The sequence below is a fragment of the Canis aureus genome, chromosome 27, assembly GCF_053574225.1.
Source record: "Canis aureus isolate CA01 chromosome 27, VMU_Caureus_v.1.0, whole genome shotgun sequence".
NCBI lineage: Eukaryota > Metazoa > Chordata > Mammalia > Carnivora > Canidae > Canis > Canis aureus.
Window position 1 is genome coordinate 23,000,755 of NC_135637.1, and position 21,352 is coordinate 23,022,106.

General features: G+C 39.0%; 1 protein-coding gene across 9 annotated transcripts in view; it reads left to right on the forward strand.

Annotated features, from left to right (window-relative positions):
* Positions 1–21,352, forward strand: part of GRK3 (G protein-coupled receptor kinase 3) — a 131,364-nt gene that overhangs the window by 59,689 nt on the left and 50,323 nt on the right. For all 9 annotated transcript variants that reach the window (XR_013366705.1, XR_013366704.1, XM_077876106.1 and 6 more), the window contains 5 exons: positions 9,629–9,730; positions 12,236–12,310; positions 13,349–13,410; positions 17,527–17,578; positions 19,311–19,402. Coding sequence is in view for 7 of the 9 variants with exons in the window: in XM_077876106.1 (XP_077732232.1) it covers positions 9,629–9,730; positions 12,236–12,310; positions 13,349–13,410; positions 17,527–17,578; positions 19,311–19,402 (383 nt within the window). In the remaining 2 variants the exon portion in view is untranslated. The remainder of the gene's footprint in view (positions 1–9,628; positions 9,731–12,235; positions 12,311–13,348; positions 13,411–17,526; positions 17,579–19,310; positions 19,403–21,352) is intronic.

Genomic DNA, 21,352 nt, shown 5'->3' on the forward strand with positions numbered 1-21,352 from the left:
CAAATGAAACTGAGGGGCCCCGAACATGTGATTAGTCTTCTCAAGAATTATGTCAAGGAGGCCAAAGAGCTGTTCTGAAAACTTCTTGCAGGCAGAACTGAGTCTAATGTTGACAAAGACTTCTAACTGAATTCCATGGGGAGCTATGCCTTAAGAACAGGGGCAAACCAGAGGCAGACTGAATCCTACAAAAATGGAGACCCAGCCCAATCCTGTCCTGTACTGGTGATCAGCCCTCTCTCCACCTGTATAGCAGAGTACAAGGGTGGCCTCTGTCCTTTTTTGTTAGGTGGAAAATAATATAAAGACACCCTAAAATGTATAGCATACAGTAAAAAGGGGGGAGGCATCTAAGATACAAGATCATATGTCTCATAAGGTAATAGAAAGAGACCTGCATGAGTCTGATATTTAAGTTAGCTGACAGGTACTTAAAAATAACCATAAATAATATGTTTAAGATGATAGAGCAAAAGATAAAGTAGATGGAGGAATAGTGAATTTCAGTCCAATTTATCATAAAGAACCAAATGGATATTGTAGAACATCAAGTATAATATTTGAAATTAGAATCTAATGACTAGAGTCAATAGCAGATTGGTTACAGCATAAGATAGGATTAATTATTAGGGAGGCAGGTCAGTAGATAATTTCATGCTAAAACACAGAAAAGAAAGAATGTAAAAAGAAATAGATAAGGGTATTAAAGACATGTGGTTAAAAGATCTAACACATGTAGTATTGGAAACCCAGAAGGTGAAGAGAGAGAATAGGGCAGAAACAATATTTGAAGAGATAATACTAAGCATTTTATAAAATGCTGAAAGGCAGCTGCTACAGATTCAGAGAACTTAGAAAACCCCAAGCAGAATGGCTGCAAAGGAAACCTGTCTTTGCACATCAAGATAACACGGTGGAAACTTATGACAAAGGAAACATCTTCAAAGCAACTAGAGGATAGAAAAGGACACATTGCTTTTAAAGGAGTAACAAATAATATGACTATCACATCTTAAAAGAAATGATTAAAACAAAAACAATAGCAACTACAACAACAAAAAAGACAGTAAGGTGGCCATCTAAGTAATAAAAAAAATAAAATCCAAAAACCTCTGCTAACCTAGAATTCCATTTCTAGCAAAAATTTCCTTTAAAATGTAGGTGGAATAAAGATATTTTCAGAGAAAAACTGAGGGAATTTTGTCAGTCATGGACCTGCATTATAAGAAATACTAAGAAGAGATACTTTAGGCAGAAGAACAATACTCCCAGATGGAAATGCAGGAAGGAGTGAGGTCATCATAAAGGGTGATGTGTATGTAAAATACAAATGAATGTTGACCATGCAAAACAGTGTTTTTAGATTTTAAAATGTATATAAAACTAAAATGTATGATAGTACAAGAGGCAAGAGGGGTTTGAAGAAGGTAAAGTGTTTTAAGATCCTAGGATTATTAGTGGGGCTGGATGGTAAAAGTAATCATTTGCATTGACTTTTTAATCCGGTATGGATGCATATTGTATCTCTAAGGCAACTCTTAAAATGTGTATATCTAACAAGTTAAAAGAGGGAAAATGGAATAAAACAAAATTGGATTAATGTAAAAAAGGAATAAAAGGAGGACATAAAATAGGTGGGTCAAATTGAAAACAAAGAATAAGATGGCAGCTATAAATCCATCTATATAAGTAATTACATTTAATGGAAATGGACTAAATACTCCCAAGTAAAAGTCTAAAATTGCCTGCCTGAATAAATCACCAAAACTCTGTTGTCTACTGCTTACAAGGACCATACTTTAAATGAAAGGATGCCAGAGGATATACAAGTACAAACACCAACTGAAGCAAAGCTGGTATAGCAACACTAATATCAGATCAAGTATCTGGTAAATGCTACTTGGAGATAGAGATTATTTTGTAGTGATAACAGGGTCAGGATCACAATCTTAAACTTATATGTAACAAATAATGTAACTTCAAAATATATAAAGCCAAAATTGACAGCTAAAATAAGACAACTCTGCATTCTTAGTGGGAGACATTAACACTCTTCAAGAGTTTATAGAACAGACAGATAAAAAATTAGTAATGATATAAAAATCTTAATAAAATTATGAGTAAACTTGACCTAATGGACATATATAGAATGCTACACCCAACAAAAATAGAATATGTTTTCATTAAAGTGGAAGATTTACCAAAAGAAAATTATTTGCCAGGCCCTATAGAAAGTTCCTGCAGATTTCAAGATCAAAATTGTTTTCTGATCACAATGGAATTAAACTCAATAACAGAGTTTACTAAGAAATCCTTAACTGCTTGGAAATAAATATACTTGTAAGTAATTTATGAGTCAAAGAAGAAATTAGAACAGAAATTAGAAAAAATTTCAATTTAAAATATATTTAAGAAACGACATGCCATTATTAGCACAATGTATCCTTATCCTAAAGCATTTAAATGGTTCAAAGAAATTGGAGCATAATTAGGACTGATATTAGTAATCTTTGTATATGCTTGAAAATTGGAGGAATATTCTTTTCTTTTGGGATTATTGATATACTTGAAAACGATATTTTCTATATTTTTAAAACTGTATTAATGTATTTCCAGGGAGAATGATCAAATTATTATGTACATTTAGCATCATGTAAAAAAAGTAAGCCAAATGCAAAAAGATTTTACTCATTTTATTATTTCAGTCTGAATTGTAGTCTAGATGAGTATCACAGCTTGATCTGTCAAAAGAAATTTCTTTCTCTGCTCTTAAAAGCTTTACAACTCTTCAGTTTCAGCAAGTACTAAGTTGCCTTGTCAAATACAGAGAAATCTTTAACAGATAACTTTTGTAAGGTTAAAACAGATGGGCAATCTACTTGGGTTACTTCTTAAGCCCTTCTTGCCAGTATGGCAGTGAATACTGCTGGTATGTTTCCATTTGAACTTTAAACATTAGAGTTTCTCTTGGTTGGCTTGCTCCCAGCTCTTCACACCTGTCTTCTAGTTTGGCACACCATGGACCTAGCTTATCAGATTATCCCCTTGAAGGATAATGCTCCAAAGCTCCCTTGCAACTTGCTCTGTATTCTTTTATTGAAGGTACCGTTCAGTCTTGGGGCTTCAAATACAGTTTTCTAAATTAGTACAGCCTTTAAGCATTGCGGTTATCAATAATTCTTCTCTTTGTCCTTGGTTTTATCAGTCTGATTATTTCTGGTGGTTGTTGTATGACCCCAATCCCTAGAAAACTTCTTTGTCAGTTGTCTTGAAATGCATATTTTATATGTTTAATTTCCACTTTCCTGGATCCCCAGACTTAGTGGTTACCCATTTCCAGTGTGTTAAAGGCCTAATAGCTTATTCTGACATTCACAGATCTTTATATTAGTCATTACTTACCTTTCTTTCACCACCTTCTCATACATAGAACTGCCACTAACTGCTGAGCCTGTTCTATTTCTTTTCTTATGTCCTTCCTTCCAACCTCAAATGCTGCTTTGCCTTCTTGGCCTGTGGAAAGCCTAGCTTCTTTTGTGTGTAATATATATAATTATAATTTTATATAAAATATATTTTTTTGTATATTCACTAATAAGTCTCTCTGAACAGCTAGCTAGCCCAGTCTTCCACGATTGCTTGCGCCTTTGATTCCCACACAATTTGTTGTCTGTAACACTCTGTAACACTTAACCTATGCCTGCTGCTTCTGTGTGCAAAATTGTTATTTATCTTCATCTGTATTTGACTCACAGACACATGGCCTAGCTAAGCTCCAGGTGCAGCCATGCCTCTTATTTGCTGTAGGACGTCAGGGCAGTGGGTGAGCCATCTCTGAAGCATCTATCTTTCAGACTTGGAGTTTATAAATGTGAACAGTGTGCTGTCCCTATACTTGAGGAGCGCACAGTAGGGGGACTTCATACTTGAGCTTCAGTTAACCTCATCTACAAAATGAAGTTACTAATCATCCCCTGCTACTTCAAAGGCTAATTGTGAGGCTCAGATTGGATGCTGGATGGACAGTTGCTTTCTAAACCTTATCTATAGTATGCTGCTGAGGTAGATGGAGGCTGTAACTTAGTGGTTGAGAGTGCCAGCTATAAATTTAGCCTGCCTGGGTTTGGATTTGGACTTCTCTAATTACTAACTACATAAACTCGGGCAAGCAATTTCTAGCCTATCTACCTGAGTGGCCTTCACTAAGAATGAGGGTGATAGCAGTGCCTGTCTCTCAAGCTTGTGTGTGTGTGTGAAAGCAGCACACCAGAACGGTGACAGACACATAGTTACTGCTCAGTGTGTTGGTTCCACTTCCTTGTTCCATTTAGATTTGGAGGCAGCTCATAAAAATATGTATACATACCTAGATTTAGAAATAAGTCATGGAAAACAGAGAACAAATATAAGATCAGAGGCAAAGTTATTACTTAGGATCTTCTTCATTCATTCAACCAATATATATCAAACACCTGTGCCTGACATTGCTTGGATGAACAAGACAAAGTCCTTGTTCTCTTTGAGCTTCTATTCTGGTTGAGAGAAACAGATGATAAAAAGTAATAAATAACAGGAAATGTATGAAGAAGTAATAACTGCTATGCAATGACTCAAAACAGACTCAAAACTCAGTGTGATGCATTATGACTTTGGGGGCCACTTCTGATTGATGGGTCAAAAATTGACTCTCTGAAGAGCAAGTATGGAAGCAGATTTGATTGATAAGGAGGCTAGTCTTTTGAAGATGGGAACAGAGTGAGGAGAGAGAGCATTTTAGGCTAACTGTGGCTAAGACATAGCCCTTAACCTGGTGGGAAAGAATTGGGCATGTTTGAGGAACTGAAAGAAGACCAAAATAGTATGTTCTTCGTGGATGAGAGAATTGGGATGTGTGAGATAAGATCAGGTTGAGGAGGGAGACAGGGTTGGGGGCCAGAGTAACAAATTCAGATTTTATTCTAGAGCCCATGCAGAATTTAAGATGGGAGGTGTGAAGTGAATATTCTCTAAATATCAATTAGATTCAGGGGATTGATGTGATCTTCCACGTCTTTACTGATTTTAGGTCTACTTGTTCTATAAGTTGCTGAGATTGTAGAATTGTCTGTTCTTTATCTTGTCATTTAAAAAATGTATTTGAAGTGTGTTATTACATTCATATGCATTTATGATTGTTATGTCTCTTCATGTAAAATGTCCCTCTTCATTGCTTGTCATAGTCTTTGTCTTGAAAATGACTTCACTGGATATTATTAGAGCTGTTTAGTCTCTTTTTGCTTATTGTTTTCATGATAAATCTTTTCCTTTCTACTTTCAACCAGTGTTTTCATATATAAAGTCTTTTTCTTTGAGACAAATATAAAAGTGTCTTGCTCACCACCCCTCACCCATTTCTGATAATGTCTGTATTTTAGTGGAATAATTTTAGATACTATGTTTATCCTTTGTGGGGTTTGCTGACTTCCTGAAATCTGTAAATTCGTATCATTCACCAAATCTAGTGAAATTTGAGCCATTATCCTTAAGCATTTTTCTACCTCAGTCTCTTTCCCTTTCTGGGACTCCAGTTACATGTGTGTTTGATTTTTGAATATAATGCCAAATATTACTGATGCTCTGTTCAATTTTTTCACCCAAATATATATATATATATATATATATATATATATATATATATATATATATATATACACACTTTTCTGTTCTTCAGATAGGGTAATTTTTATGGATCTGTCTTTAAATTCATTGTCTCTTTTGGCATCTCTACTTTGCTATTATGTCCACCCATTGAATTTTTTATTTCAGATGTATGTTTTAGTTATAAAATTTCCATTTGGTTTTTCTCATAGTTAATATGTTTCTGCTGCTATTTCCTATCTTTTTATTCATTACATGCATATCTCTTGTTATGTCTTTGAGTATAGTTCTAATAGCTGCATCCATCAGCGTCATCTTGGTTGGAATGGTCTTCATTTATGGTGTTTTCTCTTGCACGTGGGCCACATTTTCCTGTTTCTTGATATGTAGAATAATTTTAGATTGTATCTTGTACATTGGGATTGATCTATTAATAGATACTCTAAACTCTGTATACTTCTTCAAAGGGTATTGATTTTTTGTTTTAGCAGTTAACTCATCTTACTAGATTTCAAAAACTCTGTCTTCTTATACAGTGAATAGCAGCTGAATCTCACTCAGTTCTTTTAGCTTTAGCTGAAATGCTTTGGATCTGCCAAGGCTTGCATGTCATTATGGGGTCCAACAGAGATGTTGACAGAATGTATATACAGAATTTTGGATCTGACTCTCTGGCTATTTATTTTCAGGAATATCCTCTCTTACTTTCTGGCTTTTGTTCGATGCCCCTTCCCCATTACGTATCTATACTTTTGGTCACTCCGGCTTGTGCTCAGTGTAGTTGGGTCTTATATATGTCCAGTATTTACAGTTGTTTTCTCAGGATAATTGGTCCCTTAGCAGTTATTTGGCTATTACCTAAAGCAGAGCCTGGGTTTATGACATATTTTGAATGTAAAACCAATATGATTGATTAATTGGATGTAGGAGGCAGTAGAAGCAGGAGTGTGAGCAAAAGAGCAGGAATCAAAGATGATTATTTCTTCTTTGGCTTAAGCAATTGGGAGGATGGTTTTACTCATGTTTGTGATAAAGAAGACTAGGGAAAGAGCATGCTTGGCTGGGGTAGAGAGGATATGGAAATGCCAAATGGGTGGTTAGATATTTAGAATCTGGAGCTCAGAGGAAGAAGCGAGTACTAGGGATCCTGACTTAGACATCAGAATGTAATTGATATTTTAACCTGTGGGACTGAAAATTTTTACCTTATAGTAATACAGCAGGTGAAAAAGGGGTACTCTGGCACCATGCTCTGAGGCACATCAGAATTTAGAAGTCCAACAGAGGAGGAAGAACTACCAAGGGAGACTGAGGAAGTGAGGCCAGTGTGGCAAGCCTCTGGAGAGTGTAGATCACACAAGTCAGAAAAACAAAGCTGCCAAGAAGGTGGGAAGGACAGCTGAGCTGAATGCTTGCTGCAGAGTCAGTGGAGCTACAGACAAAAGAGAGACCCTTGATTGGGCAAGCAGAGGCCATTAGTGGCTTCACAAGGCCCTCTTCCTAAAATGGTAGTGAGAAAGTGAGATATGATAGCTGTGGACCAAAAGTGCTTGCTCTTAGGATTCTGCTTATTCAGGCTACATGTTCAGCTGTGAGCTTTGTAACCACCCAAGCAGAAAGGCACTGCATGGCCAGTGCATGCTCAACCTTGATGATGATACTTCTTTTCTGTTCAGGGGGAGACTTTTCACCTTGAGCTTGGGCTGCTACTTGCTCAGGTTACCTGGTCAACCTAACTGCCTAAATTAGAGGGGGCATTTTTCATGCACAAGCTACAATAAGATCATCCCATCTAGAGCCAATTGATAGTTGACTGCGTGTTCTTTAATTAGTGGTCTTCCTGATAATAGGAAGTGAATTTTGAATTACAGTCACAGATACTCAGACACTTTAGGCTTTTCCTTTGCCTACTAAGAGTTCCTTTTCTGTTGTTCACTTTGGAGTTTATGAGGCACAGATCTCATAATAAAGCTCGTATTGTGGTTCAGAGTATCTTTTGCCCAAGAAACCAAAATGTTCCATGGCATTGGATTATTACAGTTTATGGAAAACTTCCATACTATCAGCATTTGTTTAAACAGGTGTCAACTTGCTTTCTAGGTGCCCTGAAACACAGCCTTATGTTGCATTACATTTGCTTTCAAGGATAATAATTCCATGAAGGCTTATTATTTCTTGACTTTGTTTAGTGTTTAGGCAGAAATGTTTCCTTTCATTTACTAACAGTCTACCTGTTTTATCCCAGAATTCTGTATTGACCTTTGGACCTGCCCCCCATTTTTTTTTTTTTTTTTTTTTTTAGAGATTTTCTTTTCTTATTTGAGAGAGAGAAAGAGCACAGAGAAGGGGGGAGAAGAAGAGGGGGAGAGAGAAGCAGACTCTTTGCTGAGCAGGGAACCTGACGTAGGGCTCCATCCCAGGACCCTGAGATCATGACCTGAGCCAAAGGCAGACACTTAATGGACTGAGCCACCCAGGCGCCCCTGGACTACATAAAATTAAAACAAACAAAAAAATTAACCAAACCAGATCCTCTGTTTATTTTCTGACTCTACTTCAGATTTTGGTGTTTGGCTTTTGTTGCCTCCCAGTACCACATTTGTGTCTGGCATGGTATTTGAACTCTTTAGATTTGTTCTTCTCAATTAACTCAGGGTGGTGAACCCTGGATCTTTTTGGTAATGCCAACACTGCTGGATTGCTGCTTCCTTAGAAAAGTCTTTTCTGGTTGGATGGAGTATAACCTACTCCAGTCGGCCTGCCTTCATGGCAGACTTTATTGCCTCTTCCAAGACTCCCTTCTAAGCCCTGGCTGTCACAGACTTGTGAATCTTATTGTAACAATATGGCCCCAGTAATTTCTCCATGTGTGAGCCAGTTGGCTTTCACCTGGGCCCTCAGTATTTCACACACCCAGTTCCCTGCCGACTATGCCCCTTCTTTATCAGTAATTCTTATAGGATTTACAGGTTTTGATTTCAGAACTATCCCAGCCTTACTGCAAAAAGGCAACTTTCATTTCTATTCTATCATCCCAGAATAAAGAACACTCAGATATTATGAAAGTCAATGTAAACAACTGCCTATCTGTTGAAAACTTTGTTCCCAAAAGTAAGTCATTTGTTTAAAGAGGTGTCATTTTATTGAAGATCTTTGATGCAGTCTTCCTGCTAACTCCATATTTCATTTGTGCCCTCATTCTCTTGTCTTTTGGATTAAAAGTATTTCTGTAGTAAATAAATAAAAGAAACACTCTGATCTAGCAGCTTCTATTACCAGATTAGAGGGATTGGGGCTAGTTCTACATAAAGCAAGTATTTCTAAAGCATGATTTTTATTATTTGGCTGTCTTAACACTGTTCTGATTGACTTTCCTAATAAGTTAGCAAAATATCTGTTTGAAGTAACCTATTTATTAATACTTTATTGTGCAGCTGAGGCTCCAACCTGAAAAAAACAAAAAACAAAAAACAGTGCTTTTCATCTATGGGTTAATGCCTTTCTAAAATATTCAGTTGATTTTTTAAAGGGATCCTTGCTGGAATTTTGACTATTTTGACTATTTTTTCTTTTGTTTTGTAATGTTGTAGTTGAATGAGAACGATCCCCATGATAAGTCTTAGAAACTGAATTACAGCCAGATTTAAATGGTTTTTGCTCCGGAGAGGGGAGTTGGCAAGGATGAATGGCCTCTAGCTGGTATATTGTAAGATAATTGTAACCATGGCAGTATTTGTTTCCTAATATTGTCCTTCTAAATTTAAGTGATGAGTTTCATCATAGGAAAAAACCCATTTGTATGTTTCAAGTTGCATTTAAATTATCCCAACTTCATTATTCCAACATTAGAAGTAGTTTCCTGTAGAGTAGCCGGTTCAGCAATTTGCTTAATCTCCTGTGGAAGTGGTTTTTACCCGGGCGAGTAATATCTTTTAATAAAGTGAGTTTTCTGGGAAGATATACCTAACCATGGTAACTTTGAAAAATCTAGATAAAAGAATATGAGAAGCTAGAGAACGAGGAAGATCGCCTTTGCAGAAGCCGGCAAATTTACGACACCTACATCATGAAGGAGCTGCTGTCTTGTTCACACGTGAGTATTTCTTTTTGTTCTCTGCCTTTAGTTTGGATAGAGGACAGCTCGCAGTGTTTCCAGAAAGTAAAGTAGGAGGCAGAAGTTTAAATATCGAGCAATACTCCCCCCCAGGACATGACCCATGTCTTCTCTTCTGTCATTTGTTTCCTGGTAATGCTGACACAAAGTTGTTGCTCCATCTACTCCAAGCTTATTTCCAAAAGTGGATTCTTTCATGGCAAAAAAAAAAAAAAAGAAAGAAAGAAAAAAAATTGATAGCTCATGCAAATCAACAGAAAAAAAAAAGGACAGTCTCAATTCCAGGCTTTCTAAAGGAAATTAAAGTTTATTATTGTTAATTTGGCTGTACTTTAAATAATTAGGCTAATCAAATATTGATCGATATAAATCTTAAATAGTTTCTTTGGATTAATGAGGAAGATTATAATTATTATGTTAATTTTATTAATAGTTAAATAGCGGTGGAAATATTTCTTCCCCCTGTAAATCAGATAAATAATCCATTCAGTCATTAGGATAAACTAGGTTCCTAAGAAATTATTCTACCAGGAGTGAGTGGAATAATTAGATAATAAAAATTTACCACATAATATCTCTGAGAGAGCTTTCTGAAGGAGTGGCCTCACAGTCCTGGCCTGTGGGTCCAATACAGGAGCCACTAGCCCCAGGGGCTATTTAAATATAAATTTAAATTAATTGAAATCCAATGGAGTTAAAAACTTAACTCCTCAGCTCCTCATGAGCCACATTTCAAGTGCTCGATAGCTGCATGTGGCTGGTGGCTCTGGTATTGGACAGCACAGATACACAGCATTGCTGTCACTGCAGGAAGTTGAAGAGGACAGCACTGGCCATGATAATGATTTATTTTAGTGCTTCTATAGTTACTGTGTCATTCACAGTTCTTACTGACATTTGAATAACTGTAGCTGGTGGCACCACTTGTGCCATATATTTCTTTGTTGTTCTCACCTAACTTGTAGCAGATGGTTGATGCTCTGTGCCTTGCTACCTTGCTGGAGAATGGTTGAACCTTGGAAAATGCCAGATGTTCCGTGAAGATGCCACTGAAACTTAGTTTTCACGTAGCTCAGCAAATTTAGAGGGTATTTAGCAGTATGATGGGCATTTTAAACTTTTCTTCTTATGGTGCATTATCAAAGAAGACATAATTTGAAGTTTGGAGGAAGAATAGTATGTGTAGTTCTTGCTGGTGTAAGCTCTATTTTTTTAGAGCAAGTTCCCCTCTGCTCTGGTCACAGCAAGGCTTTTCTTTACAGCCTTCACCACCCTGGCTTTTAATTCTTAAATGGATTTTCTTTCTTTCTTTCTCCCTTTCTCCCTTTCTCCCTTTCTCCCTTTCTCCCTTTCTCCCTTTCTCCCTTTCTCCCTTTCTCCCTTTCTCCCTTTCTCCCTTTCTCCCTTTCTCCCTTTCTCCCTTTCTCCCTTTCTCCCTTTCTCCCTTTCTCCCTTCCCTTCCCTTCCCTTCCCTTCCCTTCCCTTCCCTTCCCTTCCCTTCCCTTCCCTTCCCTTCCCTTTCTCCTTCCTTCCTTCCTTCCTTCCTTCCTTCCTTCCTTCCTTCCTTCCTTCCTTCCTTCCTTCCTTCCTTCCTTCTTTCTTTCTTTCTTTCTTTCTTTCTTTCTTTCTTTCTTTCTTTCTTTCTAGATTTATTTATTTATTCATGAGAGACACAGACTGAGAGAGAGAGGCAGAGACATAGGCAGAGGGAGAAGCAGGCTTCTCACAGGGAGCCCGATGCGGGACTCGATTCTTGACCCCGGGATCATGATCTGAGCCGAAAGCAGGTGCCCAACCGTTGAGCCAGCCAGGCATCCTAAATTCTTAAACGGATTTTCATGCATTTGTTTTCTTTTCTTTTCTTTTTTTCTTTTAAATATTTTATTTATTTATTTATTTATTTATTTGAGAGCGCAAACTTGCAAGCATGAGCAGGGGGAGGGAGAGGGAGGAGCAGACACTCCGCTGAACAGGAAGCCTGATGCAGGGCTCAATCCCAGAATCCCAAGATTGTGACCTGAGCCGAAGGCAGACTCTTAACTGGCTGAACCACCCAGGCTCCCCTGTTTTCTCTTATACAGTGGAAATTTTACATTTCTAATTTTACGTTTCCAATTTTTACATTAACTAATTAAGGGATGTATACATTTAATAAGGTGATAATGAGATTCTCTATACTTTTTTTAGAAAATCATGATAGTCTTAAACTCTTGTGGGATTAGGTATGCCCATCAGGTGCCCCCGTGCTCATCATCCTTCTTGATATGGTATCTAAGAACTTCTGAAGCTCAGAGAAACAAGCATCTGTTTGGATTGCCCATAGATACCCAACTGATTTTTAAAGAATGCATGTCAATATAATTATCATAGGCTCCTGCTTAGTAGTTGTGTTAAATTATGTGTTGTGGTATTGTATAACATATAGAGGTTTATTACGTTTTATATTTATGGAAAAAAATAACTTTTTGATTATTTTTTGAAAAGCCATTCTCAAAGCAAGCCGTAGAACATGTACAAAGTCACCTATCCAAGAAACAAGTGACATCAACTCTTTTCCAGGTAAGACAAAATTATTTCAAAATAAATACAGTTGACCCTTGAACAACACAGGGATTGGGATGCTGACCCCCATGCAATCAAAAATCCATATACAACTTTTGGCTTCTACCTCCAAACTTTACTAATAGCCTCCTGTTGACTGGAAGCCTTACCAATAACATGAACATTCAATTATCACATAGTTAAAAAATATTAAGAAAATTATAAGGAAAATACATTTATAGTATTATATATGAAAAATCAATGTGTAAGTGGGCCTGCATCATTCAGACTCATGCAAGACTGTTTAGACTGTTTTCCATAAAGGGATGCACACTGCACAAGTGAGTCAGGAGCCCTTCATCCTGGTCTAGTTGTGAATTTCCTCAGAGACCTTGGGAAAGCACCTGCCTACAGTGCCGCAGCCTCCTGTGCAAAATGAGGAGAGGGATTAATTCTTTCCTATTGTTACCTTTAGCTCTATGAGTCTAAGAGGTAGAAAGTTAATAAGTAAAATAGCTAATCTAAGGAATAGATTACCCCATGGATCCATTAGCTTTTAGTCTTTAGAACTCAATATCAGTGCTGATTATCAACACTTTTAGTCATTTATAGAATATGCTATGTAACTTCCAGGGCCCAGCACAGCATGAAAAACATGGGGCCCTTTGTTCAGAAATTAAGAATTTCAAATGGCGACAGCAGGGACACTAAACCAAGCTCTGTGCTCTTCTGAATGTGAAACCTGTGGAACTGCATGGGTCACATGCCTGGAAAACTGGGCACTTGGGAAGTGGCTGTGACTTTCCAGGAACCATGTTAGGCAGTAGAGATGCAGTGGCAAACAGATCAGACCTGTCCATACCTTCATAGACTATGCAGTTGAGCTGTAGATAACTATTAAATAAATAACCACGGTGATGAATCTGTTACTAAAAACTGGACAAATGCCAAAAAGAGCAAGTGTAAGAGTGGGAGCTGCAGCTTGTCTGAGTCTTGTCAGTATGTGTTCTACGTTTCTGTTTATGCAGTGTGTGATTTCTTTTCCATCCCTTCCAGCCCTACATAGAAGAAATTTGTGAAAGCCTTCGAGGCAACATTTTCCAAAAATTTATGGAAAGGTATGAAACTTCATATATATATATAACATTTTTTTTGAGTTATACTTGATATGTAACATTATACTAAAATGTTAGTATGGGAAGCCCGGGTGGCTCAGCGGTTTAGCGCCTGCCTTCGGCCCAGGGTGTAATCCTGGAGTCCTGGGATCGAGTTCTACATCGGGCTCCCTGCATGGAGCCTGCTTCTCCCTCTGCCTGTGTCTTTGCTTCTCTCTCTCTGCGTTTCTCATGAGTAAATAAATAAAATCTTTTAAAAAAATGTTGGTATATATACATATGTAAAATCTCGTATTATAGCTGTACCTCATTTTACCAAAGAGCACTATCCTTAAAATGGGTATCAATTTAATCATTCGAAGTACTTACCAAGCATGTACCATGTGCCAGGCTTTGCATTAGACTGTCACCTCAGTACTTTACATTATTAATTAGGATTTGTATATCTTTTTTTTTTAAGGATTTTATACATTGATGTCTCTTTGAACCTGTAGCTCTTTAGCTTCAAAATGCTCTAAAGTTTAAATAGACTATGAAACCACAATATTTAAAGTATCTTATTGGGACACCTTAAGATATGCGTGCTAATGCACGCATGGTTCTATGACCTATCTGATTCATTTGTTTGCACTTGGAGATCCTATCCCCCCAAGGTGGGACAAGCCTGCACTTGATTCTTTATGTAATTTAATTTGAGGGTCTAGGGAGATGTCTGTGGTCACATATATTATTAATATCCCTAATAAATACGTTCCTTGAGCCACTCAAACTATATGTGTATGTTTGTCATACAAAACCCTGAAAATGTTCAGTGATGCCCATAAAAGTGGCCAGCTCATATGCCTTTCTGGCACCCAGCAGTCATTTCATTGAGGTTTTGAGTATTCCTCTGAGATAATGTGCCGCTGGAACTGGGACTCTCTTAAACAGAATGTGCTTTCACACTGACTGTGCTCTTCTCCACAAACTCGGCTAATTTCTAGACAATCACCGTGATGATCATGGCTCGGTGCTGGAACAGCCCACAGCTGTTCCCTAATTGCCCTGGAAGAACAAATATTGCTTCTCTGCAGCTTCTTTTCCTCCACATATTCGCAGAACTAAAGTAATTAAAAAAGAAAAAAAAAAAGTTGTGTTGTGATGCCACAAGAGTTCAAGAGATAATTTTATCCTGGAGTAGAATTAGTACTTTGGGAAACTAATATGCATACAAATGATTATTACCCTTTTCTGAGTAGCAGCAGAGACTGTGCGGGAAAGCAGTGGCTCACGCTGAGGGGATAGGCTGGCTGCATCTTAGTGGGGTCTGGCTTACACTGTCTCCGGTACTATTAGCTCAAAAATCTGACCTTTCCCAGCTCTTGGGTTAGTCGAGCTTCTGTGCAATCGTTGGAGAAGAGGGGAGAAATGAGGATGGGAATTAAAATTGGGGAGGAGGTCTTGTAGCTCTTTCTTTGCTGATGGGCCACCAGGTCAGCCCGCGATTCATTTTGTCCCACTGGGTGAACTTTTTGCTCTTATTACCACAAGAAATCCAAGCTGTTTGTGTTTTAGACAAGTAGGTACACTGGATTTTCTGAAGTCATTAACCATGTTATGTAAATTATTTTCAAAGCAGATGTCTTCCATTTTTATCCATTTCGAGTTCTTTTCGTGTTAATACATTTTCAAATGAGAACTTAAAAACTCTATTGTGAGACCGAGTTTCAAGTTTGGGTTTTGAAAAGCATGGACATTCCCTAAATAGAACCTTGTATTAGAGCCTCATCAGGACTGGCCACACTCACTGCCGGCCTCACAGGGAAGATGATTTCTCAGTCTGATCATAAAGGGGAAATCTTCAGCTATGCCAGGGCTCATCTCTGCCTTCACCTGAGGCCAGCAGAGACACAGGGCTGATAAGTTCCAGGCCACACTGAATCTGGGAAGGAGGCTTTCCTTCTCCTGGATGAGGTTTGGTAGCCTCTGTCAGGCAGTGAACTTCAATTGCCCAGCAATCTAAAGCTCAAGTCATGGGCCGGGGTTAAAAATGCTTCCTCTACCCTACCCTACTGCACCCCTGACATTTCTGTATCGGTAACCTCTAACATTCCATCCTCTGCAAGGGCGCTGGCTGTCAGGAGCCCTCTGTTGCCCAGGTTCTCCTCTGTTCTCAGCCCCAGTCCCTCTTCTGTCAAAAAGTGTGCATCCTGGTAATTAGGTATTGATCAAGGGGACCTCCATGGACACGTGACTGAGCCAGGACACCCTGGGGCCATCTGTACTTCCTAGAGAACTTGCTACAGAAAACCCATATTTCGTGGGCAAACTGTGTATTTGAAAGTGTCCTTTTCTGGGGAGACGCTGTTCTTCTGAGAGTGGATATGTGTTGGGATTTAGTTCTCTAGACTCTTCTCTTGGTCAGCAGAACTCTTCTCTCCTCCCCAGCCAGTCTGCAAGTTTGTAAAATGTGCCAGACCACCACCCCCTGTGGCCTGCTCTGAGCTCCAGAATCCAGAATCCCTGAGTAAAGGGAGTACTAGCTAGCTCCAGTACACCAAGAATTTCAAAGTGACAGTCAATAGATTCATAAGGACACAGAACACCACAGTGTGGTTTTGCTTTTTGCACTCATCATACTTAGGAAAAAAGAGAAACTGTTTGAAATAACTCTCAGAAATTCTCAAAATATAATTTTATTTTACCAACCTCACTGAGATGAGAGGGATCAATGAATACTAATGTCATTTTAGATTGACAAAAGGTGCTACATAATTACAAAGAGTTCTTCTGCTTTGATTTTCAACTTGACTATATTAGCTTCAGACATATTTTTAAAAGATCCTTGGACAGCATATTAAATGGACCCCACAGGCAACTAGGACATTTAGATGCCTTAGGGCATTCCGTTACCATGCTGGTAACTCCTGTACCATGCACTTCATAAGTACTTTCTTTCTTGTTCCCTCCCCTTCTTCCTTTCTTTTCCTTCCTTCCTTCCTTCCTTCCTTCCTTCCTTCCTTCCTTCCTTCCTTCCTTCCTTCCTTCCTTCAAGAACCCTGGATGGTGCCCTTGTAAAGAATCGTGCCAGGAGCTAGGTGAAATCCAGCCATCACAAAGAATACTCTCTACCTTTAAGGAGTGGTCAATCTAGAATGCATTTCTTTTGGAAAAAAAAAGTTTTAAAACTGTGTAGACTGTGTTGCTCATAAATAAACACAATGAAAATAACATCTTTATTAAATAGATGTGGGGATAGATATCTTCATAGAGGGAAAAAACTACTCATCAAGGAGTTGAGTAAATTTTCGGAGCAAATCCACCCAGTGGGTATTGCATCTTGTGATTCTAGTTTAAGAGCTTTTTTTTCATAAAACATTTGTATCTTTGAGCAGCAGTACTTGGTCCAGGTTCAGATCCAGTCCTACCCCTTCTCTCACTGTGTGACCTTGACTGGACCATAGTCTCCTCTGCTGCAGAATGGGCGTCATCATTCCTGATCATCAGACCTGCTCATATTGTCACTGGAGGGGGAAATGAACAGGGCCTGGCACGTGGATAGCACTATCTGAGTGTTTGCTGCTATTACAATTATTTATAAATATTTTGTCATTTAGAGCTGCGTGGCCCAGTATGGTATGGTAGCCCACTAGCCACATGTGGTTCTTGAGAACTTGAAATGACAGAGCGTGAATTAAGATGGGCTCTAAGTACAAAATATATGCCAGGTTTCACAACTTAATATAAAAAGAAGAATATAGAAGGTCTCATTGCTAACTTTGTGCCGATCACATGTTGAAATAGTAATTTTTTGCTATATTGGGGTTAAATAAAATACATTATTAAAATGAAAATACATATGTGGCTCAGGTTAGGCCTTCTCTTGAATGGTCCTGATTCAGAGACAGATGTGACCATAGCAATAATCACAATTTAAGGGAAATATGATGTCTTTCACCTGATTCCTAAAATAAAGCCATAAAGACCAGTGAAAGCTTTGTGAAAAAATATTCAAGGGAATGTATCTCTGGTTGAGAAGCAATACAAGTGATCCTGTCCCCAATTGTCCTTTAACATTGCTCTTTAAATTTGATTAATGTAATATGCAACTTTTTAGTGACCATTTATATTCTTTTTTAGTGACAAGTTCACTCGATTTTGTCAGTGGAAAAACGTAGAATTAAATATCCATGTGAGTATCCTCTTATTCTTTCCTTTTTTTTAAATAAAAACTTCCTCTGGCTTAACTTCGTGAGAAAATACTTTGCCCTGGAGCACACTCCCACGGGTAATACGCTGTCTAAACAGATGTTGCTCTTATAGCTCTGTGTATGAAGAATTCATCCTCCCGTACCCAGCCTCGTAAACAATTCGAGTTTTAATTCTCTTTTCTCAGATTCATATAAGAATGTGTTTATTTATTTAAGAAAGGGTATTTTAAGCAGCGATTGACCCTTCCACAGAAATAGTAGTCAAAATACAAGGTCCCTACATAATGTACTTCCCACATGCCCTTGTCTTTTGCCATCCCGGGAAAGTCTCTTCTTGTTTGTATTATTAGATATAATCTTGTAATAAAAATGATGACATCTTTTATTAGAGCAAGAGTTCATCTCCTCTTTGATTAGTTTTGAGAATGAGGAAAGCAGTCGTCAAAGACAGGCTCCTTTCTAACACGCACTTCCTGTGAATGTCTCATCTGCTTGCGGCTTTCAACGTCAGAAATTCCCGGGACATCCCCATCTTGGTTTTTGGAGCCCTCATTCCTTGTTGCAGCCTTTTACCTTCTTCTTCATGTTCTCCCTTCACATAGGTTTGCTAGTGCGAAAAAGAAATTATCAATTGGATTTTTTTTTAGGGTTTTTTTGTGTGCGTTTTTTCCTTGCCAGTACCATGGGAGAAGCAGTTTGTGAGTGTGTGTGTGTGTGTCTGTGTGTGTGTGTCTGTGTGTGTTTAAATTTTAACTTCTTTCTTTCACATTTCCTGGCAGGATTTTAGAAACAAGAGGACAGTAACTCATTTTTTCAAAAAATCCTTTCTATCTGCTATAGATCTTTCTGATGCATAGTGTGCTTTCATCCTGCTGTTCCCAAGAATCAGATATGAAGCCTGTGTGGCCAGTAACCTGGCTGCAAACATGGTGTTTTAAGGGTTGTTTGGGGGGAACTCTTCAGGAATCTGACCCTTCACTTGCCGGGGTACATAAACCAGCAGGCGTCGGCTCTTGTCCGACGGCCCCTTCACTGTGAACATCGGGCTCACTTCTGCCTTCGTGCTAAGACTATTAAAACTACTTTAATAGTAGTGGGGGGCATTGGTGAGATGTTGACACAAGGAGAGGGCTTATGAATGAAGCTTCTTTATGTACTTTCCTCATATTTAGCATCTTGTTTCATGCTCACATGCCCAACATGAGTCCTTGCTGTTCCCTGATGTTATTGATAAAAAATTCACATGGCCAGCATCTGTTGGGTTTTTCTGGTCATATGGCCCACTCTTAAGAAAACCTAGATGCTCTTGATGTAGACTTCCTCTTCTACCATGACAATTCCCGGAATTGTGGAGCTGTTCCCAAAATTCTGGCTTCGGAGTAGCTAAGGATGCTTTTCATTTTGACTAGAAATTTCACACTCCCTTGCCTTCAAGGTATACATCTTATAACCTAACATTTAGGATATTTGAAAAAACAATCTAACTCGACTCCCACACTGTTGTCTTCCCATTTGCCTGCCTTTTGTGCATTTTGGCGGTAGAGCAGAAGGAGGCTCTAGAAAGTCTTTCTACCTTTCATATCCCATCTCTTAGAGCAGTCACAGGGCAGATCCCTCTATCAGATGGCTGTTTTAACAACTATGTTTTACGTGCAAACAACAACATAATTTTAACACAATGCTGTGTATCCCTTTCGTGTTTTGAATTCACAGTTGACCATGAATGATTTCAGCGTACATAGGATCATTGGACGAGGAGGATTTGGTGAAGTATACGGTTGCAGGAAAGCAGACACTGGAAAAATGTAAGTGCTATGGGTTTTATGCTTGCTTCAACAGAAAATGCCTACATAGATTTATGGAAACCCATCATTTCACTTGTCAGAAAGAAATAGGCTGTATGTTGTTAAGCATTATCAATGAGAACAATCAGCTGGAACTTCCACCTCTTAGGGTTAAAAGGAAAGTTAGCCGTAACTATGTCATGAACCCCTGTGGTTCAGGCTGTGGGTAAAGGAGCCTGGGATCTGGAGGTGACCAAGAAGGAGCATTATGTATAGCCTCCTGGTCTGATCTTGCTGCAAAGAATTCTCTGCTTTGCACAGAAGAGACATTATCTCCTAAACAGTGGCCCACTTGTGATTCAGCGTATGAACCTTGGGGTGGCATAGCATTCCAGGAGATGTCAATTCCACAGATGGGTAGCTCAAGCACTGGGTGAGAAGTATTCCCTGCTACAAGGATCATGATTGTGGGCCTCCATCACCATCTTAGTTGTTTATCTTACAGGAGGAGGTTGGTATGAGGCAATTATGTGCACATAAGCCAGGCACGAGGTTCTTGCAGAAGGTGAATGGTGGAGTTGTTAAGTAGTGCAAGGGGAAAAAATTTTGTTTTTAAATATAGAAGCAGTTTGTTGAAGTGAACATATATCTAGAATCAAAAGAGAATGGGAAAATATAGTTTGATAGACCCAGAGCTACAAGTGGGATCAAGTGACAGGCATGTTAAAACCATGGGAAAGTAGAGTAGTCTGTGCAGCTTGGTTGATAACCTCACTGAGCCAGTGTAAGGGGTAAATGAGGTCACCGAGTTCAGTGCCCACCTCCCCCTGCCACCCCTGAGCATTGTGTAGCATTGTCACTCAGCCTCCAGTCATGTCCTCCTTGTGATTGGGCACCAACAGCTCTGCGAAGTTGCCCTCTTAGTCTTCAGACAGGTCCAATAACGGACATGATTTTTATCTTGTGGGGACTGAAATTTACATTCCCTGACTTATGCCCACTGGTCTTCTTCCTGTTGTGGGGCCCTGTGCGGGGTGAACCCAGGGTCTGGCACTGGGGCGTCTGTAGTTTGCTGCCGTGCTGAGACCAGATGGCCTGGTGATCCAGAGTGCAGGTCTGGGTGTCCCTCAGCCAGGACAGATCCGGCTTGCATGAAATTTGTGCCTCCACTTCCTCATTTGTAGGATTGGGAAAATACTTACTTGTTGTTAGACTTGAATGAGATAATACATCATAAAGCCTGCAGACCACTACCTCCTGCATAGTCAGTATTAATGAACAGTCCTCTGCCAATGGGCCTTTCATCCCCCTTCTGTAGTACCATGGTGGGCTCTGGCCCTAAGTGATGTGCTTGTCGCCTATTCCATCTCACTGACTGTTCATTTTCCTTCCTCACTACTGCTTGTCTAGGTATTTAGGAGATCTGCTGATCTGCTAATCTGCCACACAATGTAGAAAGTCATACTATAACCGTGTTTCTTCATTACATGTGTTATTTCATAGGATCCTCAGGGTTTGGAAAACTGTCTTCCACTTTCTAGATTAAGGGTAGACACTTACCAGGAATCCCACAGCTAGACAGTGGCCAGATTCCTGTGAATCCAGGAGTGTGTCCTTCCAGTCCCCAGGCTGCCAGTTACATTGTCTTGGCTCCGCAACTGCCATCTACCTCAGAAGCCAGTGGAAGCAAACTTGCTCAACCCAGCAGCTCAAGGCCCATGTATGGCAGCTTCTGTGGTCTGCAATTTAAACTATTTACTAGACACCATCATGGAAGGGGGTAGTGATAGAAGTGATATGAAACATCTTGAAAATTCATCACAAAAATTAAGTATTTAAAATTTTTTATTTATTGTTTTTACAGAGAGAGTGTATGCGCATAAGCGGGGGGATCAGCAGAGGGAGATGGAGAAGCAGACTCCCTAATGAGCAGGGAGCCTGATGTGGAGCTCAATCTCAGGACGTAGAATC